General features: G+C 38.5%; 1 protein-coding gene across 1 annotated transcript; it reads left to right on the plus strand.

Annotated features, from left to right (window-relative positions):
• The first annotated feature begins 19,677 nt into the window (after positions 1-19,677).
• On the plus strand, positions 19,678-20,397 carry LOC111748399 (olfactory receptor 4K3-like). Its single transcript, XM_064291837.1, has one exon. The coding sequence runs from the start codon at positions 19,678-19,680 to the stop codon at positions 20,395-20,397; it is 720 nt and encodes a 239-aa protein (XP_064147907.1).
• The last annotated feature ends 4,316 nt before the right edge of the window (positions 20,398-24,713 follow it).

Below are 24,713 nucleotides of genomic sequence, written 5' to 3' on the forward strand. Positions count from 1 at the left end.
TAATGTGTATGTGTAGGTGGTGAGGTGACCAGAGGTTGCAGTGATTCACAGGCAGCAACCAGGACCATTGTCACTCTCCATACTGTTCAGATACTCATGTATAAAAAGTGTTATAAGCATTTTTCCAAATATTAAAAAAAAAATTCTCAATGATCATGAGTATAATGTTGTTGTTGTTATTAGGTGCTGTCGAGTTGGTTCCAACTCATAGCGACCCTATGCACAACAGAATGAAACACTGCCCGGTCCTGCGCCATCCTTACAATCATTGTTATATTGAGCTCACTGTTGCAGCCACTGTGTCAGTCCACCTCGTTGATTGTCTTCCTCTTTTTCGCTGACCCTGTACTCTGCCAAGCATGATGTCCTTCTCCAGGGACTCATCCCTCCTGACAACATGTCCAAAGTATGTAAGATGCAGTCTCACCATCTTTGCCTCTAAGGAGCATTGTGGACTCACTTCCTCCAAGACAGATTTGTTCGTTCTTTTGGCAGTCCATGGTATATTCAATATTCTTCACCAACACCACAATTCAAAGGCATCAACTCTTCTTCGGTCTTCCTTATTCATTGTCCAGCTTTCACATGCATATGAAGCAAATGAAAATGCCATGGCTTGGGTCAGGTGTATCTTAGCCTTCAGGGTGACATCTTTGCTCTTCAACACTTTAAAGAGGTCCTTTGCAGCAGATTTGCCCAATGCAATGTGTCCTTTGACTTCTTGACTGCTGCTTCTATGGCCATTGATTGTGGATCCAAGTAAAATGAAATCCTTGACAACTTCAATCTTTTCTCTGTTTATCATGATGTTGCTCATGAGTATAATAAAGACGTGATATTCCATTATATGTATGTTTCATCATTTACATATTTTTTACTATTTAGATATATCCTGGACGTTTATGATCCTTTTCTTCTAAAAGGTTCCCAAAATTAAATTAGGAAGAAAAATGTGAGTGTTCTAAAATTTCTTGACATAGTTTGCCAAAATTGCTTTTCAGAGTATTTTTCTTACTGCGTACTAATTAAGCACAGATTCTTGCATCACTGAGTATAAAATTTTAATATGTTAATTTAGTCAGCAAGTTTAATGACTGCTGTTTTATTTCACATTTCTTTGATTTCTCAGGAAGTTTTTATCTTTTGTGAATTGTCCTCACATTCCATGTCCTATTAGAAGCTTAGTATTGTTTTCATCAGTCTGTTTGTACTTTTGCTGTTAAGATAAGTATGCCTTTGTCTGTAATTATTTGTGATTTTTTTCAAAAGTTTACCAAGAACAAAATTCTCTTTTTCTTGTGTGCATGTCTAAGGATTTTGACAACTGCAGAGTCATATTGTTACCAGAGAATGGCCTCAGTTCTTGCCTTTGGTGTAGGAAAGAATTCAAACACTGAGACAAATAGTGCCAAGTGAGTAGAGGTTTATTAGCAAACAGACGGTTAGTAGTAAAAGTACACTTGGCTAGGAAGCATCAAGCGGGCTACTCAGGTAGAGAAAGAATCTGAGTGTCCCAATAGTCATTTTCTTAGGGTTTTATACTCTTTTTGTCTCTTGATCTGTCTCTATTAACATTTAAAAGCCAGGACAAGATCCCCGCCCCCCATGAAGACTATTTCCTTGGCTTAAGGTTTAATTTCCAAGTTAGAGATCTTTATCAAGTTAAGGGCTTTACCAAGTTAAGGATTTTATCAAATCAAAGACCCTTGTAAAGATCATTTCCTTGGCTTAAAGTTTAACTATGTATTGACCATCTTACTGAGGAATGACACTACCCCTTGCCTCTTCTTTTGTGGGGATTGTCTTATTGAGGGATGTCACCACCCCCTGCCTCTTCCTCTTTCCAAGTGCGAGGTCTCCCCCTCTCCCTTACAATTTGTCCACCACCTCAGTTCCATACAGAACAGTTCCTTCACCCCAAAAGTTTCCCCATGTTATCCCATATATGAACAAGCTCTTTCCCCTCCCACAACTCCTGCTAACCACTGATCTCTTTTCATTCTTATAGTTTTGTCTTTTCCGGAGTATCATATAAATGGCCCTTTTTAATCAGCAAAGTGCATCAAAAATTCATCCATTTGTTACACGAGTCTATCATCATTGTGAGTTGCCTCATTTCTTTTATCACTGACTAGCTTTCCACTGTATGGATGTATCACAGTTTATCTTGTTATCAGGTAATGGATATTTAGGAGGTTTCCAGTTTGGGAGGATTATGAATGAAGTTGCTACAGACATTGATGTACAGATTTCTGTGTGAAGATGTTTTCATTTCTCTTGAGTAGATACCTAGGAGTGAGACTACTGGTTCTTACAGTGGCTATATGTGAAAAAAACAAAAAAAAGTTTATTAAGGTGTAAAATATATATAATAAACCAAACATATTCAAAGTTCACATTTGGTTAAGTTTTGTCAAGCATATGTCAGAAAACATCAGCACAGCCAAGATAATGTGAAACCATCACTATAATCAAGACAATGAACATATTTATCACCCCCAAAAGTTTTCTCCCAACTCTCCCCAAACCATCTTTTGTACTGTTATGTTGGAGGGAGAGTCTGGCTTTTTTCACTCAGTATAATTATTTGAGATTCTCCAAGTTGTTGTGGCTCTCAATAGTTCATTCCTTCTTATTGCTGAGCAGTGTCCCAGTGTATGTACCACAATATTTACCTATTAACTTGTCGATTGCCATTTGCATTGTGCCAGCCTGACTGTAGCATATTGGGAGTAGGGGGAGATCTGGAGCCTCCACTCCCTTTTAGGGCATGTGGGGAATCTACACAACATCTCCATGTTCCCTGGACCACATTGTAAAATTCCCTGTTCTAGAATATCCTTCTAGTTCTTTCCAGGTATTTTATATATTGATTTTCCACCTTCTCTTGGACTTTGTTTGCAATCATTTAATTAAGTCTGAATGTCCTATCCCAGGAGGGAAGTGGTGGTTCAGTGGCAGAATTCTCACCTTCCATGAGGAGCCCCGACTTTGATCCTGGCCAATACACCTCGTACACAACCATCATCCATATGTCAATGGAGGTTTGCATATTTACTTGATGTTGGATAGGTTTCAACAGAGCTTCCAGACTAAGATGGACTTGGGTGAAAGTCCTGGCAATCTACTTTCAAACAACCACCAACGAAAACCCTATGGATCACAATGGTCTGATCCCAACGTGCATGGGGTTGCCATAAATTGCGGCCCACTAGACAGCAGCTAACAAGAGGAACATCCTATCCCTGAAATGCTTATTACCTTAGTCCCATCTTTGTTTATACCCATCTCATGACTTCAGTGGGCATATTCCGGGAACTTCTCCAATAGCGTCCAATTGTGCCCACATGCCGCTAGACTTTTCCCCACTAGTCAATTTAACAAACACTGCCAGACCCACATTCTGATATTCCTAAAGCATAGTCCCCTGTACTGAAACTGTGAATAGTATTCTGTCTTCCGACAGATTAAGTACAACATCCTAAACCCTGTGTTCAAGACCCTCCAAATTATGCTCCAGTAAAACTTTCTCTTGTGTGCATTTTTAAAACACTCTGACACAAGCTGTGCTCTAGCCAAGCCACAGCAGTGGTTCTTGGATCACTTTCACTTTTCTTCACTCACACCTTTGTTTGTTTTTGTCTACATACACTGGGTAATCTTCCTTCACTCACTACTCCTGCATTTCAAAACTCTGTCTGATTCAAGGCCCTTCACTAATACATTTTTATATTTCCTTCTCCTTTGTATTTATCTCCTTCTCAGCTCTTCTTCTTCTTTATTCTTTCTTTCCAGCAAAATATAATCTCTCCCAATTTTGAGTATGTATGTAATTTTGTTTACTTTTCTCTTGCGATAAGCATGCTATTCTATTTGCATTATTTTTCATTTTATTTTCTTTAATTGCCCATTCTAAATTACAAACATCTTGTAGATAGACACTTTGCCTTACTTATTCTGGAATTCCTATTTTATGATTTTGCATGTAGTAGACACTCAATTTTTTTAATTATTGAATTAAATTTAATTGAGGAATACAGAAAAATATGACAGATTCTATTTTGCCCAAGTGAGTTAATAGCTTTGCTATATTTCGACATTGTGCTATTGAGATCAGCTAAGAACAGAAAAAGGCCTTAAACAACAAGCTGTGTCAGTTAAAATTTCCTAGAAAAAGAATAGCATTGGCCACAAAGCATTGCTTACCCCACTTAAAGGGCAGTAAATGTTTAAACACAAAGGCTTGACCACAAAGCATTGTTTACCCCCCTTATAGGGCAGTTAAAGTTTAAGAGCAATGGCTTCCACTTCTTCCTAATCCTCCAGTTCACAGTTGTTTTCAGGTCAACTAGCTGAAGCCAGACCCCCATGCATGTGCTGTGAGGCAATCAGTGACCTGAAGTTGAACCTGAGCTCTGAAGCTCAAGGAACCAAAAAACTTATGCCAAGGAACTGAAAGTCATGGGACTTATGTCCTCAGCGGCAGCTGAGTCCTTTTCAGAAACATAAAGTCTATCAGCTACTTCCGTGCCAATTCCTAGTCCGGTCCTACAGTAAATATGCATGCTATTTCCCAGAAATTTAACAAATATGTATGACTTCTCCTTTCCTGTGTAGCATAAAACTTTCTCCAGTCCTTTGTTCAAGGAGATAGTGCTTTGAGAGTGATCTCTCTGTCTCCTTACTCACTGCAAGTAATAAACTATGCCTTGCTTTAAATTCACTTGACTCTTAGTTATTCTCAACAAGAGTACAAGCAGTGAACCCATTGCATTCGGTAACAAATTTCCTGGCAACCCAGATGAGATCCTAACTAGGGTCTCCCAAGTCAACTACTGGAGCTGATCTAACCTTCTCTGGATGGGCACAGTGGCCACTTGAACTCCTTTTGTTCAGCGCCCCTCATGTTCGGTGAGTTTTGGCTTTGAGAGTTTACTTTCAATTTGGCTAACAAGCAGGCATAGTTTTTCAGTTTGTCTGTCTCTGGTAGGTGCACTCTGGTTCTGAGAAGTAAGCATAGACATCTCTATCTGTTCAGATTGGGAGACTGAAGCCCCTCCACCCTGGTCTGGTTCTGGTTTTAGGGGTGGATGTAGACATCTTCATCAGCACCCAATTGGGAGATTGAAGTCCCTCCATCTGGTATTGGGGATAGGGGCTATCTGGAGGATTGAAGTGGGGACTTACACATTCCTCATGAAAGGGGAGTATTGAACCTCACTAAAATCATCCTTGTTCCCCTTTCCCTCTCTGGTTTGTCTGGTCTGAGAACTATCTGTTCATCTTATGTGTGATTTATGTGAGATGCATGGAAACTGACTGCTGGAAATAAATTCTGGTTGAATTAGAACATATCTACACAGACTCCTGGGAATTTATCGACTGGACTGAAGAAAGAGATGCATGGGGAGAGCAGATTTTCAGTCTAGACAGGGAACACTCCAGATGGAGTGTTAAGATTTCAAAAAGAGGTTCTCTCCTGGAAGGGGGGAAAATCTTGGCTGCAGTGTGAGAGACAAATAAATTCCTCTTGGACTAACAGGAAAAAGCTAGTGGTATCAACCACCCACAAAAATAAAAAGCTAGGTTCTTAAGAACAGTTAATTGGACAGAATGGGAAATCAGGAGAGCATACCAGAAGATTCACAACTACGGTGCATTCTTAAACATTGCCAATTCTTTTCTTATGATCAATAAAAGAGAAAGAAACATATTTTTTGGTAATACTGACTGGTCTCAATATACCCTCGTTGACAAGGAAAAATAGCTTTTGCGTGGGTCTCTTAATGTTCACACTATTTTACAGCTGGATCTACTTTGCAAAAGGGAGGAAAATGGAATGAAATCCCCTATGTTCAAGCCTTTATGGCTTTTTACCAGAATAAGGGGTTATAAGCAAAATTCAAATTGACCCGTGTGGCTCTAGCTGTCAAAACTCAATCTAAACAGCCTCCAAAGGAATATGGGTAACCAGACCTTTTAGAGGATCCCTTCTTGAATTGAGGTACAGTGCTGATTCTGTCAATGGCTCCAACTGGACCTCCAGCATTCTTAAACATTGCCAATCCCTCCAAGCTCCTCTTCTCCCACTGTTTCTAATCCCAACCTCAACACTCCAGCTGCTCCGCCTTCCCTTACTCCTCATTTAGGGCCCATAGCCTCTTTATTGATGGGTCCTAGTGAGCTTCCCGCTACCCCAATGGTCCTCTGTCCTCACAATCTTTATCCTCCACTCCCAGAATCTAATAAGACCACAGGTGGGCTTTACCTCCTGCGAAAGGTGGTGGATAGACAGGGCAGGGTGGTTCGGGAACAGGTCTCCTTTTCAGTTTCAGTTTTAAGTATGTGTAAAGAGAAACTGGGTTAGGATTCAGAGAAGAGATTCTTAAGCTTAGACTTAAATTTGATCTTAGCTGGCAGGATGTGATAGTAATCTTAACCATCTGTTGCACTGCTGGTGAGAAAAATAGAATACTTGCAAAGGCAAGAGAGCATGCTGACAACTTTATCCTCACAACCCCAGGCACAATGTTCTGAGACCAGGGGATGAGGCAGTTCCCAGCGCAGATCCTCAATGGAATTATCAGGACCGACTAGACTGGGCGAGAATGAAACATTTTTTAACTGTGTGGTGGAAGGAATGCGGAAATGGGTTCACAAACCAGTTAACTATTCAAAATCAGATAGATAACTCAAGGAAAGAATGAAAACCCCACGGCCTTCTTGAACAGGCTAACGGAGAACTTTAAGAAGTTTGCCAAGAGAGACCTAGAGGCAGCAGGGTCTGTCAATCTGCTAGGCCCACGTTTTGCAACTTAGAGCACTCAGATATTAGGAGGAAACTCCAAAAACTGGAATCTGGACCCCAAACCCCATTGTCCAAACTGGTAGAGGAAGCCTTTAAAGTGTCCAACAACAAAAGGCAGAGGAAGAAAAGAAAGATAAGATGCTAGAGAGAAAAGCCCAGTTGTTGGCTGTGGTTATTCAGGGACCACCTCAAGGTAACCTCTGGGGACCAGGGCTGTCACAGGTAAGTAGCCAACCAGATAGGCTTTGGAGTTGCCCTTCAGGGCTGTCAGCAAAGCTGGGGCCCCAACAGTGAGCATATTGCAAAAAGGAGGGACACTGGAAATGGGAATATCCAGACTGTCCCCAGCTGGGATGATCTGGTCACTGCCCCAACTGTGACCCCAAACTGCAAATGCCACAACTCTGAGTGACAAGGCCCAGAAGACTGTCCAGCTCCACATGAACAACAGCAGCCGATCTTCATCACCCCTGTGGAACCTCAGGTTACCTTCGATGGATGTGGCAGGTAGGAAAACTGAATTTTCACATGATACAGGAGCTGCCTACTCTGTCTTGAACAAACCTATTGGCAAACTTTCCAGTCATGATTGTGTGATAATGAGAGTCTCAGTACAGTCTCAGGCTAAGAGGTTTACCTTTTCTTTATCTTGAGAGGTAGGTATACGTACTCTATCTCACTCCTTCCTGTATATACCTGAGTGTCCGTTTCCTTTGCTTGATAGGGATCTGTTAACCAAATTAGGGGCTACTGTTTTCTTCTCCAGGGATCAAGCCACTGTGGAAACAGATAAAAGCCAAGGATCAAGACTTCTGGCACTCCTTGAGACAGAGGGCTCTGCATGAAAGACGCCTAATATCTCTCAACATACCCTAGCAAAAGTGAACCCTTTAGGCTGGAATGTGAACCAACCAGGAAGAGCCATCAATGCCAACCTTGTCTGGGTTGAATTAAAACCTCGAGTTGCTCTCCCTTGGTGCAAGCAATATCCGCTTAAACCAGAGGTAAGAGCTGGGATTAAGCCAGTATTAGAAAGCCTCCTCAGACAAGGATTTACTGGACCTTGCCAGTCCCCTTGAGACATTCCCATTTTACCTGTTAGGAATCCTAATGGAGAATATCTTTTTTGTGCAAGATCTAAGAGCAGTAAATGAGGCAGTAGCGACAATTCACAGGCTGGTCCCCAACCCACATACCCTGCTTACTCAGGTACCCTCATCTGCCACCTGAATTACTGTGCAAGATTTAAAAGATACTTTCTGTTGTGTACCCCTGCACCCTGACTCCCAAGAGTTACCTGCCTTTGAATGAGAAAACCCAGGCACCAGAGAAAGAACCCGGCTTAAGTTGACATGGTCCCTCAGAGTTTTAAAAATTCTCCCCACCTATTTGGTTCAAATTTAGCTAAAGATCTCAGACATTTAGAACTAGAAGGAGGGATACTTCTACAATATGTGGATGACCTACTGATAGCCAGCAAAGAAAAGGACAGTTCAGCCAAGAATACTATTAAGACCCTGAATTATTTGGCAAATTGAAGTTACAGGGTTTCCCCTGAGAAGGCTCAGGCTACTCAACAAGAAGTGAAATATTTAGGGTTGCAGCTCTCTCCAGGCATTTGACAATTGCTGCCTGAAAGGAAATTAGCTATAACTTCTCTCCAGCCCCTACCACATGAAAGCAACTGCGTAAATTTCTGGACATGGTTGGATATTGTAGGATCTGGATGCCCAACTTTGGGGTAATAGCAAAATCCTTATATGAGTCCCTAAAAGGAGAAGAGAACGGACCCTTAGAAGGGACTCAGGAGTGCTAAATAGCATTTGAAATCATCAAATTAGAATTAGAGAGAGCCCCCTCATTGGGTCTTCCAGGTTTAACAAAATCTTTCAGGTTGTACGTACATGAGAGACAAGGACAAGCCCTGGGAGTACTCACCCAACACATCAACCCTCTCTCTAGTTCAGTTGCTTATTTCTCTAAACAATTAGACTCAGTGGGGTGGGGCTGGCCAGCCTGTTTGCAGACAGTTGCTGCTACTGTGATCCTGGTTAAAGAGACATCTAACCTTACTTTGGGACAACCTACAGAGTTGCTGACCCCCATCAGGTAGGAACTGTTTTAGAAGTTAAAGGAGGAAACTGGCTTACGGGAGGCAGAATAACCCAGTACCAGGGCACATTATTAGATTCTTCTGAAGTGATTCTAAAGGTTTTTCAAGTTGTAATTCCTGCTACACTGCTGCCTGCTGTAAACTTGAAAGGCAGTGAGCTAGTCCATAGCTGTACTGAAACAATAGACCAAGTCTATTCCAGTGGTCCTGACCCGAAAGACAGTCCCTTAGAAAACGCAGATAATGATTGGTTCACTGATGGGAGTAGTTTTGTGGAACTAGGTATCCGCAGAACAGGCTATGCCACAGTAAGTTTACATGACATTACAGAGGCACAGCCTTTACCCCCTCAAACTTCTGCACAAAAAAAGCCGAGCTTATTGCCCTCACTTGAGCACTGCAATTGGCAAAAGACAAGAAAATTAACATATATACAGATTCTAAGTATTCCTTTTCTGTCATACTTGCTCATGGGGCTATTAAGAAGAAAAGGGCGCTTTTAAATTCAAAGAACTCACCCATTAATTATGGTAACCTTTTTTAGAACTTCTAGAGGCAGTACAACTACCCATTGAAGTGGCTGTTATATATTGCAGAGGACACCAGAAAGAGAGCACTCCAGCTTCTCAGGGTAACCATAAACTCGACACTGCTGCTAAGAAAGCAGCTTGGGTAGCACAGATGGCCCTCGTTCCTGACATCAACCTTTCAACCATTAACCCCCAGGACAGTCTTAAAGATATTCAGGATGCAGAAATTCAGGTATTTGAGAAGCAGGCCTACGGCTGTACCAAACTGAAAATAAAAGAGTTTACATACCCAGCAGTCAACTCCAAGGTGGTTAAGGCAAGACAGGAACCCGGTCATTGTGGTCAGGAGACACTGCAGCTTCAGCTTAAAACACTAATACAGGGAAGAAACTTAAAGAAAGTGATAAAACAGGTTTCTAAAGGCTGCGAGATATGCTTAAGAAACAATCCAAATACTCATCCAATACTTCCTCTCTTAATAAAACCTGTTCAGCATCAGAGAACATACCCAGGGGAAGACTGGTAAATAGGTTTTACAATGATGCCCTCATTCTCAGGGTTCAAATATTTGTTGATCTCCATAGATACCTTCACAGGATGGGTAGAGACCTTCCCTGCTAGGATTGAGAAGGCTACTGAAGTATGTAAATGGCTTCTAAAAGAGATCATACCCAGGTTCAGCCTACCTTGGAATCTCCAGAGTAACAATGGCCCTGCAGTTATGGCTACAATAACTCAGAATTTATCCCAATGCTTAGACAGCATGTATAAGCTCCACTCTGGGTGGTGAGCTCAGTGTTCAGGAAAAGTTGAAGGAATGAACCAGTCTCTTCCCAAACTATGTCAGGAAACCTAGGAGACATGGGTCAATATGCTACCTATCGCCCTGATCAGACTATGGGCAGCCCCTTAAGGAACTCTAAAATTAAGTTCATTTGATCTGACTTACGGGAGGCCCTTTCTCAAGGCAGATGGTCTTTTGGATCGGGAGACAAAACAAGCACTAAAATATATCATTAACCTGGGAGAACTGCAGACAGCAATCTAAAAATATGGCAACCAGATACTTCCTGAACCTACAAAGGGTGACTTGCTTAAGTACCAACCAGGAGACTTGGTGCTTTTGAAACTTGGCAAGAGGGGAGCCCAGGAGACCAACTGACTGAAAAATGAGTAGGCCTGTATCAGGTATTATTAACAACCATTCGGCTCTCATGTTAAAAGAAGTCACTCTGTGGGTCCATCATCCTCGAGTCAAACCTGTTTCTCCACCTGAAAACCTCGATGAATCTTCCATAGAGAGTCATACACTTGTGAACCAGTTGAAGGACTTAAGCAGCTGTTTAAGAGACAAAACAAGGGCAGTAGACAAGTATCCTGAAAATAAGTACTATAGAGGTATTAGGCTGAGCTCAAGAAGAAACACAGCCACTACATGAAGGGCATTTTAAGATAAAGAAAGCGCATCATAGTTTAGCACAGGCAGCAGGGCGTTCCACTCCTCTAACCTTTAGGCCTCTGTGCTCTCAATCAGCAGGAAGGAGTTTCAGAACGAGAAAGACCACTATCCTTAAACCCGTCAAGAATGAGGATTGTGAATTTCTCAGGGTGGAGGTGAGAAGAACAAAGAACTGAAAAAGGCCTGAAACAACAAGCAGTGTCAGTTAAAATTTTCTTGGAAAAAGAATAGCATTAACCACAAAGCATTGCTTACCCCACTTAAAGAGCAGTTAAAGTTTAAACAGGATGGCTTGACCACAAGGCACTGTTTACCCCCCTTAAAGGGCAGTTAAAGTTTAAACAGGATGGCTTGACCACAAGGCATTGTTTACCCTCCTTAAAGGGCAGTTAAAGTTTAAGTGCAATGGCTTCTGCTTCTTTCTAACCCTCCCACTTGCGGTTGTTTTTCAGGTCAACCAGCTGAAGCCAGACCCTGAGCATGTGCTGTGAGACAATCAGTGACGTGAAGTTAAAATTGAGCTCTGAAACTCATGTTAAGGAACTAAAAGACTCAGAACTAAAATTTACTGGACTTACCTCATCAGCAACAGTAGAGTCCATTTCATAAATATGGGGTCCATCAGCTACTTCCATGCCAATTCCTAGTGTTAATTCTTAGCCCAGCCCTACAATAAGTATGCATGCTATTTCCCAGAAATTTAATGAATATGTATAATTTCCCCTTTCCTGTGTAGCATAAATCTTTCTCCAGTCCTTGTTTGAGGAGATAATGCTTTGAGAGTGATCTCCCTGTCTCTTTACTCACTTGGAGTAATAAACTATGCCTCACTTTAAATTCACTTGACTCTTAGTTATTCTTAAGGAGACTACAAGTAGCAAACCCATTGTGTTTGGTAACACTACATCTATTATTGGAGCAGCAGTCCCTGGGTGGTGCAAATGGTTAATGCATTCAGTGCTGACTGAAAGGTTGGAGGTTCAAGTCCACCCAGCAATGCCTGACAAAAAAGACCTGGTGATCTACTTCCAAAAAATTATCCATTGATCTCGAAGGACATATAGCTCAATCGGCATAACAAAGTTTGTAAAGAAAATGTTCTACATCCTACTTTGGTGAGTAGAGTATGGGATCTTAAAAGCTTGTGAGTGGCCATATGAGATGCTCTACCAGTTCCATCTCATCTGGAACAAGGGAGAATGAAGAAAACCAAAGACACAGTGGAAAGATTTGTCCAAAGGACTGATGGACCACAACTACCACAGCCTCCACCAGCCTGAGTCCAGCAGAAAGAACTTGATGGTTTCTGGCCACCATGACCAACTGCTTTGAAAGGGATCACAATAAAGTGTCCTGGACAGAGCTGGAGAAAAATGTAAAAGAAAATTTTAACTCACAAAAAAAGACCAGACTTGCTGGTCTGACAGAGACTGGAAACACTCTGAAAGTATGGACCCCACACATCCCTTTAACTCAGTACTAAAGTCACTTCTGAGCTTCACCCCTCAGCCAAAGATTAGACAGGACCATAAAACAAAACAAGACTAAATGGGTACTCCAGTCCAAGGGTAAGGACAAGAAAGCAGGAGGGGACAGGAAAGCTGGTAATGGGGAACCCAAGGTTGAGAAAGGTAGAGTGTAAACACGTTTGAGGTTGGTAACCAACGTCACAAAACAATATTTTTTAATGAGAAACTAATTTGCTTTGTAAACCTTCATCTAAAGCGCCAAAAAAAAAATTTGTAAAAAAAAAAAGAAATTAACCATTAAAAACTCCACGAAGCACAGTTCTGCTCTGACACACAGGGGGTTGCCATTAAAAGCAGGTGTCAAATTGATGGCAACTGCATCTGGATTATCACAGTCAATATTATGTGGCTTGAAACAATTTGTATTTTACTTAGTCCACAGTTAGAATAAAAGTTACTTTATGAGAACCTAATGATAACTCTAAAAAATGCTCAAAAATCTTGCCTACAAATAAATATTCATAAAAAATTAATGCCATACTGGTTACAAGATGCCAAAGATATGTTGGGAGTTATGATTTTTAGAAGTGTGAATCCCTAGGTAGAAATAACACTTGCTAGCCTATGATATAAAAGGACTTGTTAGCAATGGTCTCACTAGGACAAAATTACCCTTCAATGACAAATACATTTTCATCTCCACCTCCTCTTAAATAAAGCGTGTGAAGTACAAGTGAGGCAGATTGCAAGCTGTATGAGAAGATCACATTTCTAATGTCATGAGAGCTTAGATTATTCCAATGGAACTTCTGAAATAAAAAAGAATCGACAAATCCCAGCTCTCTAAGTAAAGTCTATATGACAACCCAGCAATGAGTCAAGTAAGTTTTAATACTTCTGTCACTTCAAAAAGCTCTTTGTAGACAGTTTATTTTAATATAGTTTTCTATTTAATTCCCTTGTGAGATCAAATTTGTCTCACTGTGTTTGAACTCCCTTAATGTCCTAAGATGAGCTAATTGTTTATATGCCACTCAACCTCATGTCTGAAAAGCTCATCTTCCTCTTCCTCAGACTCAGCCACTGTGATCTCTGAGTTTATTCACCAGTTATAGGACACATAATGTGGTTCTTCTGTGAATGGCCAGTGTGTTCGCTTAAATTGCTTCTTTACACAGGTATGCACATACATTTCTTTGGTTGGTGCATTGATGTCCATGCACATAATTAGACAAACACTCGATCTTAGGATGCTTAGACTACAATTTATATAATGAAACATCTAGCTTTGTTACTTTTTTGTCATGTGATTAGGTTAATAGTTTAACTTCACCGAGATTCTGTTATATAAGAGTAAAACTATACTCGAAGAGTTATTATAAGCATTCTAGATTATATATTTATATATATGCATATGCATATATGACTACATGTATGCATATATATGGATTTTTGTAAGGCATATATATAGTATCGATAAGTATAATTCTGTATATATGGGTGTATACTTCTGTATATATTTATATTTATTCCTATATATATTTATACATACTTCTGCATATATGTGTATGTATTGAAACATGTATATCAATAGTCTTATAAAATACTTTGTAGAATTCATAGTGTATTATGAATATTCAAGAAATGCCTATTCATATCTCATCCAAAAACCCTAAAAATAAATATACCAATCCAATTATAATATATATTTAATAGCTTCTAAATCTTTTCAGACATCATCTTTGGGTGCCATTCCTGGAGCCCTGGTGGCACAGTGAGTGGTTAAGACCTCAGCTGCTAACCAAAAGGTCAGCAGTTTGAAATCACCAGCTGCTCCTTGGAAAACCGGTGGGGCAATTCTACCTTGCCCTATAGGGTTGCTATGAGTAGGAATCAACTCAATGGCAACGGATTTTTGTTTCATGCCATTAGTAGTTTAGAGTTAATTACAGAGATTATTTCAGGCTCCATAATTTCAAAGGTCCCATGTTATTTGTGCTCTGGCTTCAGTGCCTCAGCTAGGCGGTAAATGAAGTATCCACGATTTAGTACTTAGAAAGAGCCAACGCATACAAATTCAACCTAGCACTTTTACCTATATCGAGATAAGTTTGAGAGTCTATCTTCTCTTTTGCACATGCCTTTCTCCTTGCGTCTTGTGAAGATTTATTTTCCCTTTAAGGGTTTATTCATTTTTTGTTCCTTTTACTTCTATAATGATTTTCGGTCAGAAGAACACACCCATTTGATTTTCCATAAGGTCCCTATTAAGTTTAAAAGATGTAGAGTGTGTGGAACTACTCAAAAAATTACTTAATCAATGATAGAAATTTGGATAAAGATTTGATTTCTGGGTCCTAGTTCTGTACCCTGAGCGTGTGTGTCTACCTTAGGAACTAGAGTACTGAGTGATTCAGAAGTTCTGTTTATTTTAAAATAGTCTCTTGCTTCTTATTATTTATGAAATTTCACCCAAATTCATGTCATGCAATAGATCTTTTTTATTCAAAGCTAGGCATTTAAAAGTGATTCATAAGCAAATAGCTGTAATATTGCCTTCTGATTTTTAATATCTTTTTCTATTTTTACACTGTCAGCCATAAAATAGGAAGAATATCCTGATGAATATTAAGAAAAAAAAATGATTCAAATGGAGAGTTTTATCACAGTGATTAGAGGACTTTATCAACGCTCAGTAAATTAGTATAATTATATGGTGGAGAAACTTAATCAGTCTAAAAGGGTCCATTCTTCCTTCCTTCCATTCTTTTTAAAAATCAGTTGTCCTTTAGCATAGTTGTGGTTTTAAGATGATAGAATGTGAGTTGACTTTTTTAAAAGTTTTCATGTTTTGAGATCCAAAAAATCTAATTAGTTACCTATGACTCACGTACTCTGTGGCTTGGATTCTTTTGTCTGTAAACAAGGGAGGAGTCCTAGTGGTACTACAGTATTTGAACACTATGCCGATAAACAAAAGTTCAATGATTTGAGCACAACAGCTGCTCCGCCAGAAAAAGATATAGCAGTCTGCTTCTTCATACTTTACGGGGCCGTTCTACTTGGTCTTAGAGGGTCACTATGTGTTAGAATGGACTGGATGGCAATGGGTTTTTATACACAAGAACAGAATGATGACGTAACAATTTGTGTTTCATCAGTCATTATTCTGCCTACTAAAACTGTGCTGTATTCATTCATGCATGCATATAATCATATTATTATTTATGAATCAATTAATTAGGTAACTATTGTTTTTGAGCTTTTATAAACAGACGCTTTGTGAGGCACAGGCTTAACTGTGGCGAGAAAAAAAGCTTGGTTCCTTTGCTTGTGGAGTTTAGAATCAAATTTAATCACCTGAGAGGTTATAATTTTAGCCTCCTTATTTTAAAATAGATAGCAACTGTAGATGTAATAAAACAATTTTTTATACCTTTTTACTTTGAGTTAGTTGTTTTTGGTCCTCCCTTGGGTAATGAAGAGGAATGTCTTAGACTGCCCTCTGATCTTTGGAACCTCTGGTATTACATCTTTCTCTGGTAACTCCTTGTAGTAAGGTATGGTTTATTTTAGGAGACTAAAGTTAAAGAAAATATATGGGCAATTACAAGGACATACAAGAAAGATTAGCCCGCTTATGAGGTGTCTTAGCCTGGTACTAGGCAAAAGTACCAGCTAGAAGAAATAGTTCGAAATTTTGTGGCGTGATTTCAGAGGCATCTGAAAAGTTAATTTCTTAACCTCCCTCAACTCTTCACTGGTACTTGTAACTTTGAAGAGGGAATTTAGTCTCCTTTAGCATAAGGCTTTCGTTACCATAGAAATGGCATCCTTCGTAATCACCCCCACCCAGCGCGGTGCTCCCGTTTGCCCACTAAAGGTGGCATTTGCAGATGTGACCTCTGAAACTTGCACTAGTAGGAACTCACTCAATACATTTTTCCCACAGGTATCATTGGTTTAAAAGTTTTGTTCAAAAAGTGAATTTATCCATTTATAAGCTTTTCACTATATTTTTTTAAATAATGAAAATACATTGGTGGACAAAATCTTTTTAAGTTGGACAACAAAGGCAAAAACCACTTAAATAATTTTATGGAAAATTTGCCACTAATAAAATAAAAAGGTAAACAGTAAACTAAAATATTCGTAGAGTGTCTCTAAAAAAGGATAATACCTTAATAGCTAATGCGTCTTTATACGTAAATAATAAGAACAGAGAAGGCCCAATAGAAAAGTGGCCAAAAGACGTGGATAGCCTATTGGGGAGAAAAAAAATACAAACGGCCAACTGATGAGTGAATAAACGGCCAAGCCCATTAATAATGACTAAATGCATTGAAACATCATTCTGATGTACTTTCATGTAACAAATAAGATAAAAAGTGTGAAATGTTGCCTTGGCAAGAAAGGGAGAGGTGAAGAAGGGGCATTCTCATACACCAATTTAGTGTGAAGAGTTGTGGCATAATGGACAGGAAGCTTCTACAGTGTATACTTATAATGATATATCTTAAATAAGTACACCCATAAGGTTTTAGTTTAAAATATGGTTACTATATAATAGTAGGGAAAACTGAAAACATTCACTTAGTAAAATATCAAAAATATGTTTTTAAAAGCTGATATAAAATTACTCTGTTGATATGTAAATATATTTACAATGCTGAGTGGTATGTTATAAAACACTAAGTACTGTACATATGGTGATATATATATCCTTTAATTAGAATATACAGGGATAATGTATGTATAGTTATTATCCCTGCTTGTTCTAATTAAAGATAATTTTTAATTTTATGATATTACTTATTTGATATTTCTAAATTAAAAAAATAGAACCTTATCAATTCAGAAGAGGCTTTCTTTTTTTTTAATCTAGTGAAAAAGATGTTGTTTTTGTGTGCCTTTGAGTTGATTCCAACTCATAGCCACCCATAAGACAGAGTGCAACTGCCCCATAGGGTTTGCTAGTCTCTAATCTTTATGGAAGCGGATCACTTTTGTACTTCAGAACAGTTGGTGAGTTTGAACTGCCAACCTTTCTGTTAGCAGCTGAATGGTTAACCACTCCACCAACAGGGCTCCTTCATTAAAAAGATAATAAATGCTCATGACAGAAAAACAAAAATCTCAGGAAATACAGAAAAATATACAGAATAAAATGACTCTCTTCCAGAGATAGTGTCATAGATTGAATTGTGTTCCCCCCAGATATCTGTCAACTTGGCTATGCTATGATTCCCAGTATTGTGTGATTGTCCAACATTTTGTCATCTGATGTGATTTTCCTATGTATTATATAACCTATCACTATGATGTTAATGAGATGGATTAGTGGGAAGTTATATTGATGAGATCCACAGGATTAGATTGTGTCTTAAGCTAATCTCTGCTGAGATATAAAAGGGAGAAGCAAGCAGGGAGACATGGGAATTTCATACCACCAAGAAAAAAGAACCAGGAGACTAGAGCATCCTTTGGACCCAACAGAAACAGAGTGCTGCATGCATTAACTTAACTCCCGAGTCAGGCTTTTTTGAAATTTCTGTCCAGAAAATGACTCACTTCCATTTGTATCTATTCATATCTATGGAAACCCTCCAAAGTAGTGTTCACATACATATCCCAGTAAGTAAGCTGCTTGCATATGAGAAACGTATTATTAGTCAATTCTTACATAAACTTCAAATTATATTTTATACTGCATGTAATATTTTAGCAAATATATATATGTATATAATTTACACAGGTAAATGAATATACCCGGTAATAGCCTTTTGCTGTTAGAGAGGTTCAACGAAAAAATTTTGGAGACCACATTTCTAAAGGCAAGATTCCTATGTTGTTGCATCCAGGTATACTTTATTCTGGCATCCTGTTTAACTTCTTCATAATTATCCTAGTAAATTCATTTTCATACCAAGTAAAAACTTAAAAATTTACCAAAATAGTACTGTTTTTATTTCTCAGATTAAAAAAAAAAAATCTGAGGCTCTTAAGAAAAGTTTTTTTTTAGAGTTTTCTTCAAAGTGCACAGAAGTAATCAGCCTGTAAAATAAAACCACTTCCCTCTAGACCGATATGAAGCTAAAAATACATTTAGGTCTACAAATATTATTGAATGCATCCTATGTGCAATGTGCTCTGGCAAACAATCAAACAAAGAAAAACAAAGGACAAACATGATCCCTTTCCTTCAGAATCATAAAATATATTTACATAAATTATGGGCAAAACAGGTTGATCATATCAGCAAATATGACATTTTTTGTGTACTTCATACTGAAGATCACATATTAAATCTGCTCAAAGTCAGAGCCACGGGGTGAAGAAGAGCCATCATGACTACAAATAATCTAAATTAATAATGTCTAACAAAAATTTGGTATTAATTATATTATCTCAAATATTTACATGCTTGAATATAAGAGATGCCACTAAAGTGCATGAAGTATCCTTTTCTGTTAAGTAGGATGAGAAAACACTTTGATATTGTATCTACCATGTTAATCTGCACACAGAAATATTTTCATCATCGATGGAAAAAAGGCATAGTACCAAATATCTATGGGCCTGGCAACTATTCTAAATATTTCACCTTATATAATTCTTAATTCTTACAATTATATGAGGCATATATCTTTCTTCCTCTAATTACAGATGCAAAGACTGAAGCACAGAAAACTTAATGAACATGTCCTAGGTCATACTGCTAGAAATTATAAGAGATAGAATTTGAAACCTATCAGTTTGACTCTAGAGCTTCATTGTTCTATCTACTAGGAATTTCAAAGTGGTGGAGGTGAAGGGGTACAAATTGTATTTTTTTAGAATATAGCTGACATGCTGGGATGCAGAGATGAAAGTCAAGCACACACAGTCATTACAAAAGAAACGATAGCAGACAGTGCGTATTTGCATGCTTATGAGGCTCTAAAGGTGCTCTGATGATGTAATGGTTAAGCACTCAGCTGCTAACTGAAAGGTTGGTGGGTGATTCAAACCCACCAGCAGCTCCATGGGAGAAAAGAGCTGGCCTTCTACTCCCATAAAGATTATAGTCTAGGAAATCCTATGGGGCAGTTCTACTTTCTCCTACAGAGTCCATTGACTTGGAATCTACTCAACAGAACACAACAATGGCGTGAGAATCTGAAGTATATAAGTATATGGAGTAAGATTTGATGCCAGGCTTGGCTTTGCTCACTTACTCCCACAATCCTATGATATTATTTCCATTTCCATGTCACTTTACAGGACTTTTTCTGATCTGGTCTCAGAAACTTGAAATCATGGACCAAGGAAATAACTCAAGAGTGACTGCGTTTGTGTTGCACAGTCTTTCAGGTCCTCAAGAGCTACAACTTTTCTACTTTGCATTTTTCACACTTTTCTATTCATCCATTGTGCTGGGAAACCTCCTCATTGTGCTCACAGTCCTCTCTGAACCTGCACTACACACACCCATGTACTTCCTGCTCAGTAATGTCTCCTTCATCAATGTGTGTCTATCCACCTTTGCCACTCCCAAAATGATTGTTGACTTCCTCAAGGAGCACAGGACCATCTCCTTTGAGGGCTGCATGGCCCAGGTATTCTTTCAGCATATCTTTGCCGGTAGTGAAATGATGCTCCTTGTGGCCATGGCATATGACAGATATGTAGCCATATGTCAACCCCTGCGCTATGCAGCCATCATGCGTGTACGCAAGTGTACAGGCCTTGTTGTGGGCTCCTGGCTCACTGGGGTCCTGCACTCAGTAAGCCAGTTGGTCTTCACAGTAAACCTTCCATTCTGTGGTCCAAATAAAGTGGACAGCTTTTTCTGTGACCTTCCTTTAGTCATCAAACTTACCTGTACTGACACCTATATCTTTGAGAAACTGATGTTTTTAGGCAGTGGTCTAATAGCTATGAGCTCTTTTGTGCTCTCGCTCATCTCCTACACGGTCATCCTGGTCACCGTGAGACGTCGATCCTCAGCAGGCATGCCAAGGCCCGGGCCACCCTGACTGCCCATGTCACTGTGATGAGCCTCTTCTTTGGGCCCTGTCTCTTCATCTATGCCTGGCCTTTCAGCAACTTCCTAGTGAATAATATCCTCTCAATATTCTATATTGTTTTCACCCTTCTCTTAAATCCCTTGATCTACACATTCAGAAATAAGGAGGTAATATCAGCCATGCAGAAACTGAGGAGACGACAAGTAAGTTCCTAATGGTTTCTTGTCTTTCCCTTATGATAATGACCACCATACTAAAGACATCCACTTATTTCCTTTGATATATTTGAACTAAGAAACTAAATACTTGGAGTTAATTTCTTGTATATAGGAATGGTATTTGTGGCAACGTGAACTCTCACTACCAACTACCCAAACTTAAGGATTAAATAGTGAATATTTTGATGAGTTCATTAACTCAGAAACCAAGTAGATTTATGTATTTAACCAGGTAAATGCAGCGTATTTGGCCATGGTCCACATACCAAAATCTGGACCCACAAGTAGTGTTTCTTTGTCTCAACATATTAAAGTTCAGAGTCGACACTCAAAGTTAGTAGTTCAATAACTATATGCCAAAATGGATATTTCTCTTTATATAAATAGAGGGTTTTTTCAACAACTCTGCTGAAAATATGCCTTTGCTCTATGTATTCTTTTACCGATCTTCTGATCCAGCTATCTAATCTACACCACCTACCTTAGTTATGTAGTGCTGCTATAATGGAAATACCACAAATGGATGGCTTTAACAAAAAAAAGTTTATTCTCTTACAGTCTGGGAGGCTAGAAATCCAAATTCAGGGTATCAACTCTAGTGGAAGGCTTTGTCTTTCTCCACTGGCTCTGGGGGAGGTCCTTGTCATCAATTTTCCTTTGAGTCTAGGAGTTTCTCGGTGCAGGGACTCCAGGTCCAAAGAAAGTGCTCCATTCTTGGCAGATACAACCTAATCCTGTAGATGTGTTCTGCCTCATTAACATAACTGTCTCTAATGCTGCATCATTAACACCATAGAGGTAAGGATTTACAATACATAAGATAATTCCATCAGATGGCAAAATGGAGGAAGACTCCACAATATTGGGAATCCTGGCCTAACTAAGTTGACACACATTTCTGGAGGACACGATTCAATCCGTAACACTACCAATAAAACTTAACTGAGAATACATATTTTCTAAGCTCTCAAAAATACAAGGACTTTTTATAAGAAGTCTACATTTTTCACTCTTTGTGAAGTAGTTCTGTTTGAAATATTATAGGACACCTTTTCTTTGTTTTTATAGCATTCTTTTTTATAATTGAAAACAAGCCAGTTTAGAAAACAGAAAGAAGGAACTTCCCATCTTTTGCTTAGAAAATAATTATTATTTGATTTAGACTAAAAGTATTCCTAAGAATGAAATATTTTTCTTTCCCTCTAAAATTAATACCTCTATCAAATTCATGTTTTTTCTACTCAACATGATAAATATGAAAATGTGCAAAATATTAGAGTAAGATAACATATTTAAAGAATATTTTTAAAGTTTCAGAATAGTATTTAATTTACAATTTTCTTTTACCGGTCTTCATTTTAACTGACATTACATTTTAATTTGAGGCAATCAAGAGATCTCCTGATGTTTAGTGTCTGACAGAGAACGACACATTCCAAAGTATAGTTATGCTTCTGAAATAGTGTGGCATAAATGGCAAATTGGAAAAAGATTTAATATCAATTAGGCATTAAAAAATGTTTAACTCACTCTGCTCCTTTATGATTTCACCATTACACAAGGCCCTGTTGATTCCTTTCTGAAACAGAGATTTAACAAAGAAACAAAAAACACTTAATAAAGGACTGTGTCATATGATGAATATGATAATGATGACATTAAAGTCAAACTTATATATAATGGTCATTATACAGTTTACAAATTGTATCTATATGCTATGAGTTGGAATTGACAAGACGGCACTAGGGTGGGTTATTATCTCAGTTGATATTCACAGAATATAACAGAGTTAGAAGAAGATTATACTTTTATTACTGACAATGTTGAAATTTAGGTATTCAGGGATACTTTAAGTAAAATACCTAATGAACCTGAAAGCATTCTTTAAAACAAACATATGATGTCATGGCATCTGCAAGAGTGGAAGCTTTGACCGAAGACTGGTGATGCAAAATAATTTCAGGTAATCAAAACAATACAAGGTCATTAAGGAGAAATTTTGTCCCTGTAAGGATCAGAAGTAGAATTAGATCCCTTGGACCTGAGAGCTTTAAGCCCTTTCCTTCAGTGAAGATGTAGTTTTGAAGAGTGTTCTGAGCAGCACAAGGAAAATACCAAAAATGTGTTCTAATTGGCCTGGTCTATGGATAGAAAAATTATTTACTCTTGGAAATAATAATCATGGGATTGTCCATATATGAATTCAGAGTTTGAATTTATACTCTCTGAGTAGTCAGAAGAGCTTCAATCTGAAAAAAAAAAAAATATATATATATATATATATATATATAGTTCATTCCAGCCGTCAATGAAATTCTTGGGGCAGTTGGAAAAGTAAAGAGAAAACCCTCTCTGGTGGGCTGCACCCTTAACACTGGCCACAGAGAATTCTGACACACAAAGACCTGCTAAATTTGAATTCACAATCAAACTCACAAAACACATGGGAAGCATATCTACAATGAACAAGAGTTAGAAGACAGAACAAACAGTAGACTAACCTCCATTCCCAACTTAAATAAGTAATAAATCTATCAGAAAAAGATATGAAGTGAATTTGTTTAAAATGGTTAAAAGTTCAAAGTGAATAAAAATAAGATAACATTATCATCAAAAAAACAAACAGGTGATTTATGCTCTTGGGAAGATGAGTTTTTTGTTCTTCTGTATTCCTTCTCCTAATTACCACTAAAAACAAGGGAATTTTCTTTGAAACTAACATGATAACACTTTAAGAGTTGGAGAGAAGACAGACAGGCTAGGGACTCAAGGAATGATTTGTTGGTAACTTCCCTGAGTTTTCTTGAAGGTTAAGCAGCTAGAAATTCAGAAATGTCAATGGGAACAAGAGAAAGACAGAAAGAGTAGGGGTAGAAGGGACAGGAAGGGAAAGTAATGAGAGGAAAAGAAATGGAAAGAAAGGAAAAGAAAGAAGGAAGGAAGGAAAGAAAGAAGGAAAAAAGACTCTATTCATAGGACCAGGAAATAAGCAGCCTAGAAATACAGAAAACTTTTAGATGGTAACCACACTACTCTAGCCGAATACCACACACACACACACACACACACACACACACAAAATTGGCTCCAACCCCACTCGTGCCAGCAAAGGTCAAGTGGGGATGCTAGGCTTCTACTTCCCCTTCATAACAAGCCCAACTCTCTCCTCCAACTGCCTGTGGTGGTGGTCAAAGAAGGTCAAGCAAGGAACCAGCATTTCACTCCCATGGGGTCATCTGAGGCCATATAGCAATAACAATGCATTCCTACTACTCCCAGTCTAATAGGTATCAACGGAGATTTAGTGGAGAGTCAGAACTCTCACTGCCATCAAACAGTACCAAGGAGCCCTCCTTCTTGGGTATCAGTGGAGGTAGAGTCGGAAATCTTGCTTTTACTTCCACTTTGCAGTAATAAGGCAACATCTCCTCTCCCATTGTGCAGACACAGTGGTATGAGAAAAAGCCAGCTAAAACAGTAGGTTTAAATGAAGTCCATTCCTATAATACTCAAAATGCTTTGATTTCAAGAAAAAATGACTAGTCTTACAAATAACCAGGAAATTGCACTATGGACAATAAATGCCACACCAAGGTGACAGTGAGGTTAAAAGCATCTGACAAGTATTTTAAAGCAATCATCATAAAAAGTCTTCAATGAGCAATTATGAACACATTTGAAACCAATGATAAAAATCCTTGGAAAAACAGTAGAAAAGTTTCAGCAAAGAAATAGGAGATATAAAGAATAACTAATGGAAATTTTAGCAAAAAAAAATTCAATGGATGGGCTTAACAGGAGAATGGAGGAATTGGAGTAAAGAGGGATAGTGAACTGAACATAGAACAGAACAAATTACATAATCTCAGAGAGAATAAACTAAAAATAAATGAAAAGAACACTCTACCCTCAAGAAGGTAGAGCATAACTCCTCACTTCTTAAGTGTGAGCTCCCCATATTGACTTTCTTCCAAAGAGTAAAATATGGAAAAGAGAAAAAAAATCTAACTGAAATACACTATCTCAGGCAGATAAGAAAAGTCAATATCAATAGCGATAAATTACGCTGATAACATGTAGACTTCATATGATGTGACGAGAATGACA

This window comes from Loxodonta africana, chromosome 10, assembly GCF_030014295.1.
Source record: "Loxodonta africana isolate mLoxAfr1 chromosome 10, mLoxAfr1.hap2, whole genome shotgun sequence".
In the NCBI taxonomy this organism is placed as follows: domain Eukaryota; kingdom Metazoa; phylum Chordata; class Mammalia; order Proboscidea; family Elephantidae; genus Loxodonta; species Loxodonta africana.

Bases quoted from the DNA above. Each gene is read 5' to 3' on its own strand.
- LOC111748399 (XM_064291837.1), top strand. From the start codon at position 19,678: ATGGACCAAGGAAATAACTCAAGAGTGACTGCGTTTGTGTTGCACAGT.